Below are 10,955 nucleotides of genomic sequence, written 5' to 3'. Positions count from 1 at the left end.
CTTACAAAAAGAATTGCTTAATTTAATAAGCAGGACTAATTGTCACTGAAGTGTTAAACTTGTACCTAGAACGTACCGCTTTCCTACTGCAGGTAAGGAATGCTTCTCCATACAAAACAAAATATGTGTCAGGGAAGAAGGGTCCTAACCTTGCCTTCTTCCAAACATGCCACCTTCCTATGTGCAGGGATTGACTGATTTATGGTACATGGTTGCATCATATGAGACCTCACCAGCAGTATGATGTGGAACGGACCAGATAAAGGTTTATCATCTCAATGAGAACCAGGCTTTAAATGTATTAAATATTAATATTGAAATACTTAATGCTACTAATTCTTTAAGCATCAGATTTAAATCAATAAAGGCTTTGATCCCAAATATATTTGCAATTTTTGACTGAAATCAGTGGAATCAATAGTATCCTAATTATTTAAATGAAATTGACTTTTTAAATGACACATTTTTATGACTGCATCTAAATATGCTTAAATAAAAATACACTTAACTAAGTTATGAACTGAGATATTTGGTTATAGGTTATCAAGAAATCCCACATCCTGGGATATTTAAATGCATTATACATGCAAAGCACTACCGTGCATTATTCTGAAGGCATTCTTGTTCATTATGCAATATGCACTACAAACTATGCTAATGCTATATATGCAATATGCACTATATACACTGTACATTTCATATGCAGCATGACATGTTGGTGTTGTAACATTATACAGTAGCCCAGCGAGCAACACTGCATAATACATGCATTGTGCAGCATGATGACGATTGTCCATTACCTGCACGTTATGAAACATTACTGACGGGGAAAAGCAAACCACTTTCATACGTAACGTATGGTAAAAAATGGAACTGTTATACATTTGAAATGTACTATACACTGCCTACGCAGTGATAAGGAGACACACGGAAATAAAAATGGTATGTCGTTGGCCCAACCCGTTGTGTAAAATTTGCCAGCTTTGAAAAATAGGCAGCTGTTTGTCAAGTGCAATTATTCACTGCCAGAATAAAGTAACATACAATCATATAATTGTAGAGCTGGAAGGACTCTAAGGGTCATCTTGTCCAATCTCCTGCAATGCAGGAATCTCATCATCCAATCTGAAACCATACTGGACTTAGCTTTGCAAATGTGCTAGCAGTTTTATTGCTGCGCCACTAGGTGGTCCGTAAAACCGAATCAGGCGCTACATACTGTACCAGCAAATTACTACCAGCCTTCTTGGTATCTCCAAGACAGTGCAGTGTTTAGAAGATATAGCACTGTAGTTGACTGGGGGGAACCTGGGATCAAAGCATCACTCAGACACGAAACTCACCAGGTAACATTCAGTCAGTCACCATCTCTCAGCCTAACTTTATCTCATACCAGTTATTGTGTGGATATAATGGAATCCTATCTATCTGACAAGGGTGGGGAAGCTGCCACCCTCCAGGTGTTATTGGACTACAATGGCCAGGATGGGAAGGGCCGATGGGAGCTGGTGCCTAATGACACCTGGAGAGTCGCTGGTTCCCCATCACTGGTGCAAAAGGTAAAAATAAAATAAAAATACAAGCTCAGCCACAAAGCTTCCTGGGTGATCTTAGAAACCACAGGCAGCTGCTAAACATGGGAATCAAATCTCTGGTCCATTTAGCTCATTACTGTCTGCACTGAATGGCAGCAGCTCTCCAGAATTTGACAGGGTTCATTCCTGCCCTACGTGGGGCTTTTTGCATGCAAAGCACGTCCTCTGCCATTCTCTTACATAAAGGACTGAGAATGTCAGAACAGAGCCCACAAGGAGGAAAGCTCTGTGAAACCTGTCAGAACAAGTACTTTGAGGGCAGACAGCAGGAATGCCACCTCAGCACTTCCCTCAGCAGAAACAATGGCAAGAAAGGGCCAATCTTAGTGCCAACTCAAATAGGCTAACCTAAGCCAGCCCTGATCAGCTGCCTTCTTCTCTATCTCCTCCTCCCTATCCTGGCTGCAGAAGGCTGAACTAGCAGATGACAAGTTCCTCTAAGCTGCCATCACTAAACTGCAGGTCAAAAGTGCCACCTGAAGAGGTGGGACCTTAATTCTGTCTCATGATTCGGCTGTCACTGTGGAAAAAAAGTTGTTCTTGCCTGTGACCTGGAAATGGCACAATAGCAAACCTCTGCGGAGCATGGGAATCAGATGACATTAAAATCTCTTAAAAAATAAATAAATCACAACTTATTGGGCCAATCAACACATCATTTAAAAACAAAAAGCAAAACACTGTTCAGTATCTCCTATTCTGTTGGACTAGCCAAACTGCAAGACTTGGATCTTCAAGCTCACTGCTCAGTGTTGCAGCACATTTTCCAGCGCACAGGGCAACACCCAGAATGTCTATTCATGAGGGGCTCTGTGCCTCTCAAGCGGCTGTTACAGGCAGAGAGTCCCTATGTAAAAGTCCTAAATTGCAAATCCACGATCCTATTGGAGGAGGGTAAAATGTTACATATGTACAATATTCTCAAAAGACCTGTGGCAGTCCTCACTTTTTGCATGGGGATGCCCCACCGCATGTTCCTTTGGACACGTGGGGTGGGGAGGCGCTGCTGCCGGCATGCTTCACGTGTAGTTTCCACGGGTTCCAAACCACGCGGATGCCGTTCAGACGTTGCTGTGGGCGCCCCCGCCGTGGGCTTCCTCGCAATTCAGGGGCAGACAAGAGTTCCATTCAAGTACCAGGCGCGCAGCTCCCTTCCCACGTGCCGATTCTTAAAATGTCCTAGGCGATTCACGTTGTGGCTTTGCCCGCCTGCCCGGCCAAGGCCGGCTTCCCTCCTCGGCTTCACAAGTACCTTTCCAGGCCGGAGTGGAAATTGGGCTGCCTCATGTATGAGTTGTTGGCGGCGCCTCCGAACTGCCCGAGCCCGTTGAGCTGCGAGGCCGCCAGGCCCAAAAGCTGCTCGGCGTGATCGGCGCAAGAAGAAGCGGCGGGCCGCCCGGGCTGCAGGGCCAGCCTGTTGGGGGCGCCGTAGAGCTGCGCGCTGGGAGGCGAATAGGCGCCGGGCGGCAAGGCCAGGTGGGCGGGCGGCGAGGTCGAGTACGGGTAGGCCATGGCCGGGGGCGGCCGGCCCAGGAAGCCGGGGCTGACCTGCTGCGTCTGGAAGCAGGCCTCGGCGTTGCTCCCGGGGCAGCTGCCCAGGTCCCCGGCGCCGTTGAGGCCCAAGGGGTGGTGAGCCAGCTCGGGCCCCACCGGGGAGCCTTGCAGGGCCGCCGCCGCCGCCGCGGCTGCCTGCTGCTGCTGCTGCTGCTGCTGCTGGGAGCTAATGAGGCTGTCGATGCTGAACATCCGCGGCGGTAGCGCCGGGGGCGCCCCCGGGTACTGCGGCAGGCCGGGCAGCTGCGCGCTGTAGGCGCCGCCGCCGCCGCCGCCGCCGGGGGAGTAGAGGGCGCCCCCGCCGCCCGGGTAAGCGGCGCCTCCGGAGCCGCCGCAGCCGGGCCCCGCTCGGGCCACGGAGCCCGGGTTGGGGGTGAAGGCGCTGGCGCTGTGCACGTAGCCCGGGTAGGTGGTGAGGTCGGTGCGCTTGAAGCGCTTCCTCCGGCGCAGGAAGGAGCCGTTGTCGAACATGTCCTCGGCGGCCGGGTCCAGCGTCCAGTAGTTGCCCTTGCCCGGGTGGCCCGGCTCACGGGGGATCTTGACGAAGCAGTCGTTGAGGGTCAGGTTGTGGCGGATGGAGTTCTGCCACTTCTTGGGGTTCTCCCGGTAGAAAGGGAAGCGCTCCGTGATGAACTTGTAGATGCCGCCCAGCGTCAGCCGCCGGTCGGGCGCGTTGGCGATGGCCATGGCGATCAGCGCGATGTAGGAATACGGCGGCTTGCCGCGCTGCACCGGGCGCTTCCTCCGACGGCCGCCGCCGCCGCCTCCCGCACCACCACCTGCGCCGGGGCCAGGTGGCTGCTCCTCCACCGGCTGCTCCGCTGCTCTCTCTGCCGGGCTGCCTCTGGGCTCCGCTTTGATGAGCAGCGGCTCCACTTTGCAGCCCGACGGGGAGGCCCTCTGCAAAGTGGGGGAGCCCGGGCTAGCCCCCTGACTAGGCGAGTGGAGGGAGTCCGCTGTCATGGTGCATATACCCGAGAAAAAGGAGAAGCCGGCCAGGTTCATATACAAGGGAAGCTCCCGGGAGGGAAAGGCAGATGAAACAGCACAGCTCCCTCGGGGACCAGGTATTGGACGGGCGACCTGCTTTATATAGATCAGGCCTGGCGCCACCCTGGTGCGACCCCCTCAATGGCTCGGCTATTGCCCACCCACCTGAACGCTCCCCCTCCTCACTCGCATGCATTCTCTCTCTCCCTTCTCTCTCTCTCTCTCTCTCTCTCTCTCTCTCTCTCACACACACACACACACAGAGCTGTCAGAAAACAGCGTTCCACAAGCCAGTGCCAGCATTTCGTATGTGAAAAACTAAACTGGGGTTCCTTTCTTCGTCTGCACCAGGTAGAGAGGAGGTAAAGGAGTGTTTCGTTTCCAGCCCATGGTGCAGCGCGATCCTATGCGTGCTAACTTAGAAGTGCGTCGCACCACGTTCAAGGGGACTTTTACTGCAAGTAAGCATGGCTGGATTATAGGATTGTAGCCTTAGCCTGTAGCAACTACGACGAGGGGATTTCTTTTCAGTAAGACGTTTGCGGACCGCACCGTCTCCTTTTCGGCTTGGAGACGGGCTGATACGTCGAAGAACTACTGGGAATTCCCCGTGGCGACTCCGGAACAGCAACTGGCTCCTAAGGGCAAGACTGTCCCTGCACGTCAAGAGAATTTACTTGGAAGGAAGTGTGCTTTGCAGATGCTTTAGCCAACGGGATGTAGGAAGACAGACGCGTAGACTCGACCGGCAAGTCCTTCTGCTGATGCTTCAGTTAAAAGGATGGAAGTTGCGCAAGGGGAGGGGGGCTGGCACAGTTCCCATTGAGATTTGCGCAGGACTCAGGAGAACTTCCTGGTGAATAATGCCAATGGGCAGAAACAAATCTCATGGGATTCGGTTGGATTCGCTTTTGTATTAGAGCCGGTTGCCAGGGGAGTTCTGGTTCTTCTCGTCCACACATTCAGTTAGAGCGCGTATATCATTCTTTTGCGATGTACATACGGACTTCTCTCACACACGCCAGTAATGTTTGAAGGATGAGATGGGAAAGGGTGACATTAATTATGATAAGCTTTTCTTAAGCAACACACGGAGATGTTCCAGCTGTCTCCAAATTACTTAGCACACCCTCTAACTCCTAGATCAAGGGACGGAGATCCTCCTTAAAACGAAAACAGAATGTATTCAACTCGACAGGCTTGCCAAGGGGATTCAAGCTAAGGGAGGGGCGTGGAGGAAAATAGGCAAAGGAAAACCGCGATTTTATTTTTTCCTATTGTGTTGGATTATGAACACGTTTTCAAAGTTCTCTTATGCCATTCATGGGCTTCGTTTTCCTTTGTGAGTACAGCAGGGGTGTGCTCGTTTTCTCAGTGCTACACATTTAGGCAGGAGCTTCCTCCTTCCGACCCAAGTCCTCCCCACCTGATGTCCTCAGTTAGCAAGTACGTGATACACCTGGCTGTAATGTAGGGAATTCCGTGAATTCAAGGCACGCCTTCCTCTTTTTGCCCCTTCATATGGTGAAAGGAGAGGTTGGGGGCATCGTCAGTAGCTGTGTTTTCACCGCATCAAAACTGGACTCGACTTTCCTGCTTATTTGAACTGGTTTGTTTGAACTGGTTGGAGATCATTATCTACTATCAGCTTCGTTTCCAATCCTCCATCACCCGCCCGGTTTTAACATGCATCCTCATGCTCTGACATACTCAGTATCTTGCTCGCTATTATGTAACATCTTAGCTGGTCCCGATATGGGTATTGGCCTAATGTGGATCTAGGTCATAGGAGCCAACTCATAGGGGCCGTGGGGGTTTCCGCCCCCACAATAAAATATTTGAGGGGGTCGGGCCCCCCAAAATTGATGGGCATTCCGATTCAAATGGTGTGTGTGCCCCGCGTTATGTGATCGGTTATGCGGAGCGGGGCTTACCTGGGCTCCCACAATATTTTATTCAAGTTGGCACCTCTGATCTGGGCCCTCCAGCGCTCCCCGCGTCCAGCCCGCTCCCGTGGGCCAACGGAGGCTGCTTTCAATTTTTTATCTATAGGGAACCATTACTTGGTCTTTGTCTAGTCTCTCCTGCCCTCTTGAGTTTCCCAAAATTGTCCGTACCAAATCAAATATCACAAAACTGATGTACATATGTCTAAAATTCTCTAACTAGAATTAACTTGATAGTCCTAAATTCCCAGCGGTATCTCGGTGCCTGTTGGAAGTACATCTCGGTCTTCTCAGCGATTCGTTTAGGATTGGGCTGTTCTGTGAATAGTCCAATCCCGACCTTGTGCGCTCGAAACCAAGCCCCACTTCTCCTCCCCCCCCTCACCCAGCGGGGCTTTCTTGTAAGGAAATATGCTAAAATGGCCATCCTAGACCTATTTGTAATAGCACAAGGCTGCAATCAGAGAGCCACTTCTGTGGGATTTAAGCCCCATTTGATTCAACAGGTGACTTATTCTAGGACTGCGCAGTCAATTCCAGTGGATTCGCCTTATAGATACCTGCGTGCCATAGGGCTGCGCAGATTCTGTCTTACGACCCACTGGAGGTTTCCCTACTTCAGCGCTGCTCAAGTCAATTGGGAGCTGTCCAGAGGTGCGCAGTTCCCCTTCAGATCAAAGAGATTTTCTCAGGCGAGTTTCTTGCTGCTTACACACCGAGGTTGTAAATTCTGTGGACAAGCGTTCGAGAGCAATGCGACTTCTCATTTGCAACGCAAACTTGTAGTGCGAATCGAGGAGAACGCCATTTGCAACCGCTGGAATCCCATAGGATAGCAGCTTTAAGGGGCGGAATAGGTAACAGCCAGCTCCTCTGCGAAGCGCGAACAGCCAGTATTATAGCCAACACGAGACCGCGGAGAAACAAGAGGCGGGTGGCGGGTGTCAGCAGGGAACCCCCAAGTTCAACATCAACATCGAAACAGTCCACGCGCAATAGTACCCCGAAAACGGGCTTGGCTGGCTAGTTAGAATCCAGAACAGAAACACTTCGCACAGCTGCGCTGCAACATATTGCTGCAGGTTAAGTCTAGTAGTTAGTGTGTCAGACTAGGACTTGAGAGAGGAGGGTTCAAATCTCCATTCCTCCATGAAGCTCACTGAGTGACCTTGGGCCAGTCCCTGCCTCTTAGTTTAACCGACCTGGCAGGGGTGTTGCGGGGATTAAATGAGGAGGGGGAGAAGAGCTCCTTGGAGAAAAAGGTGGGGTACGAATGCAATAAATAATAAAATAAATCATCTACCTACGCACCTGCTTAGCTACCTTTTCTCAAAGCGTTCAAAACACCTCCCACTGCTTCTTTAATGCTGGTTTACTTTTGTTTTTAACTTTTTGCAAACGAGGGTGCTTAGTTAGGAAACACAGAGATACCCTGCACGGTGCAAAACTGAAATTATTTGGGAACTGTTTACTAAGTTAGTTCCGGGTCGGGGGAGGTAAGTGATGGTCATTTCACTGCTCTAGAGAAGAGATCCGCCGCCACCAGGCGCGCTTAAACCTGCCACACCACACTAAACACGTTCCTTTCAGAAGTAAAACACCGCGGATTTCAACTAAAATGACTCTCCGGAAGGTAATTTGCTGCTCGGGGTCCCCAGTCCTAGACTGTAGCTGCAATCCTACTAGAGAAAGCCCCATGGAACCCAATGTGCAAGGTTCCTCTGTAATGCAAGGGTGCCTTTGAGCGGGTTTCGGATGCGCAGGTCCCTAAACTGCTGCTCCAATGAGAAACAAGACTTCGACCTGAGCGACAGTCCCCACATTGATCGGGGCGATTGTGGATTGGAGAAGGTCCTCGGCGCTGCAAATGTGACTGTAAGAAGCATCCAGGCTTCTTGAAGCTGCAACCGTGTGCAGACTTCCCTGTGAGTAAGCCCGCTGAATTCAGTGGGACTTCTTTCTGAAGAAACTACTTGGAGGCTGAGCTGCAGCACAGAGCGCTGCAATGCTGTTCAATGTCAGGAAACCAGGCGAGGGAACCCGGTCCCGTTGCTCCTTCTTGAACCATTCCTCACTTTGCCAGTGGCGGGACTTCTGTGCAATATCATGAAAGCGGGCAGGGGCGCCAACGTGAATAAAATATTGGGGGAACCCAGGTAAGCCCCGCCCTGCGTAATCTATCACAAGACGCGGCATTTGCACACCATTTGAATGGCAATGCCCATCAACTTGCTGGGAGGCTGGCCCCTTCAAATATTTTAGGGGGGGCGAAGGCACCTCAGCCCCTAGGAGTTGGTCCTATGAAAGAGGGAAAGGGACGATAGTTTAGATCAGGAGTGGGATTTATTTATTTACTTTTTTTGCAGCCGGAGAGACCCATTATTTTCTGGGCAGCACTTCTGGGGGACACGTAACGTCAGTGATTATGCCAGATGCAAAGGCATGTGGAGCAATGAATGTCAATATTAGCTTTGTACAATAGGCTAGTAAGTTTCATACAGTGGTACCTCAGGTTAAGTACTTAATTCGTTCCGGAGGTCCGTTCTTAACCTGAAACTGTTCTTAACCTGAAGCACCACTTTAGCTAATAGGGCCTCCTGCTGCCGCCACGCCACCGGAGCACGATTTCTGTTCTCATCCTGAAGCAAATTTCTTAACCTGAAGCACTATTTCTGGGTTAGCGGAGTCTGTAACCCGAAGCGTATGTAACCTGAAGCGTATGTAACCCGAGGTACCACTGTACTCACGCTCGCGTCTCCATCGTCTGTGGCTCCAACAATGACCTTTTCGGGGATGGGCCACTAGAACCATACGCACTACTCCAGATGTGACTGAGTGTATAACAGTGTTGTTGTGATAAATGCACTTTAATTTCAAATGAATCTCCGAAGTAATTCCGTTTCTCGTTTCTCACCCCATATTTGCCATCGTGCCAACTGCAGAAACAGTTTCCGAAGTGATTGCCAGTTGGCAACCGCCTTTGCGCATCGCCTTCCACTTCCTCAGAGACGAGTTAGAAAGGAGCACCTTCGGGGCATCCCGGCTGATATGCCTGAGCTGTGAGCACACATTTATTTTAGGACGTAAGAAAAAGCTTCCATTCAGCAGACGATTTTATTTAGACTTCCACTCATGCACAGAAAGCATGGCAATCGTAATGTAAGGCACCTGCTTTAACTTCCGCGTACGGGCGCAAAGCACAATCTGCAGCAGGGGTTGCCGACCCTCCGGAGTTTGCTGAACTACAACTCCCATCATTCCTGACCACTGACCATGCTGGCTGGGGCTGATAGGAATTGTTTCGTTTCCAAGGCTATTCCAAGTCCTCAGGCCACAACAGCTGGCTTTCATCCAACAAAATAAGGACCAGATGCTTCTCTGGACTCATCCGCAGACCGAAATGCCTAACCGGTGGTATTCTAAGTCAAGGTGGATGCAAGCGATTTAATCTTCGAAATGCTGTGCAGAAGAGTCATAGGGTTGCAGCCAATGCTAGCCCTACTCAGAGTAGACCTGTTGAACATCACCAAGTTAAGGTCATTGATTTCAATGGGCCTACCCTGAATAAAACATAGTTGTCTAAAACCTAGACAGTGGATTGCTGATGTTTCCTTCCACTGCATTCCTATGCAGACCAAGGCTCACTCAGGTGAACTCTCTTGGGTAGCACAGAGTGGACCTGATGGTCGCAGACAACTATTGCTTCTTTGGCATGATCAGCACACATAGTGAGTAGTGAGTTTTTACCTCTGTTTGCCCAGATTTTCACCGCCACTTTCAGTTTCTTTGTCTGCTTCATTGCTCCCAGTTTCCTCCCCTCATGGAAATGCAGAAGTCAAGGTGCAAGGGGAGGGAATAGACTCTGTTCAGATGGGAACATATTTATAGATTTGGGCATGGTATGAACCCTCCAGTTTTCTCAAGATTGGATGGGATGAAAAATATGGTTTATAACTACTGTTTCTGCTGTTCAGGACTTTTAAGGTTACCTCTTTCTACTGCTGATCAGAGTACCTGTTCCTCCCTCCCTCCCTACCAGAACCACCAGGGGAACAGGGTAGGGTCTTCATATGCCCAGTTGCTATCAGTTACTGAATTAAGACTCCTGCCAGCCAAAGGTCCTGACTGGGAAGGAATATATTCTAACACATGCAGGGTTATGGATGGAATGGGATGTCCATCTGCAAAATTCATATGCAATTTATTTCAACTGGTCTACTCTTTTTTCTATTGGGTTTTATAAACAAGAATAATGTTATACAAACAACTATACCAAGTTTTCTCATGTCATTTGTATAACACACACACACACACACACACACACACACACACACACACAAATATCAACTGGTCTGCTCTGAGTATGACTGTTTGAGAACATCTCCAAATGTTTTACAGTTCAGCAGCTAGACATATAAGAGACTGGTAGGCAGTCTAACCATTTGTAAGTAGCACATTTTATAATTTTGCTTATTTGAAATAGTATATATAGCCCACACTTCAAAACCAAAACAGCATTCCAGAACAGGTTGACAATAAAACCAAAACAAAAGGAAAGAAACAGCAATAAAAGTGGGGGGCGGGGGGCAGGAATTCATCGCAGAAAATTATCCATAATAACTCATCTAAAGGCATGGGTGCACAGGAGGGTTTTTAACTGGTGCTTGCCTGTTAGAGAAGGAGGGGGGCTGCATCCTTGGTGGGGGCCAAACTGACCAGCCCTGAGTGTAATTCTTTCAGTGCAGGTCTAATTCGTTCCTTAGCAGTGTTTCCCAACCTTGTGCCTCCAGCTGTTTTTGGACTACAATTCCCATCATCCCTTGCCACTGGTCTTGCTAGTCAGGGATGATGGGAGTTGTAGTTCAAAAAC

General features: G+C 49.7%; 1 protein-coding gene across 1 annotated transcript; it reads right to left on the bottom strand.

Annotated features, from left to right (window-relative positions):
• Positions 1 to 2,837: 2,837 nt before the first annotated feature.
• FOXE3 (forkhead box E3) lies at positions 2,838 to 4,154 on the bottom strand (the record flags this gene model as incomplete). Its single annotated transcript, XM_081866249.1, has 1 exon — positions 2,838 to 4,154. One exon carries the CDS (start codon positions 4,152 to 4,154, stop codon positions 2,838 to 2,840), a length of 1,317 nt encoding a protein of 438 aa, XP_081722375.1.
• Positions 4,155 to 10,955: the final 6,801 nt, after the last annotated feature.

This window comes from Podarcis erhardii (genome assembly GCF_964252035.2).
Source record: "Podarcis erhardii genome assembly, chromosome: 6".
Taxonomy (NCBI): Eukaryota; Metazoa; Chordata; class Lepidosauria; order Squamata; family Lacertidae; genus Podarcis; species Podarcis erhardii.
Note: the sequence above shows the minus strand (reverse complement) of the source record. Positions and strands in the feature narration are given on the sequence as shown.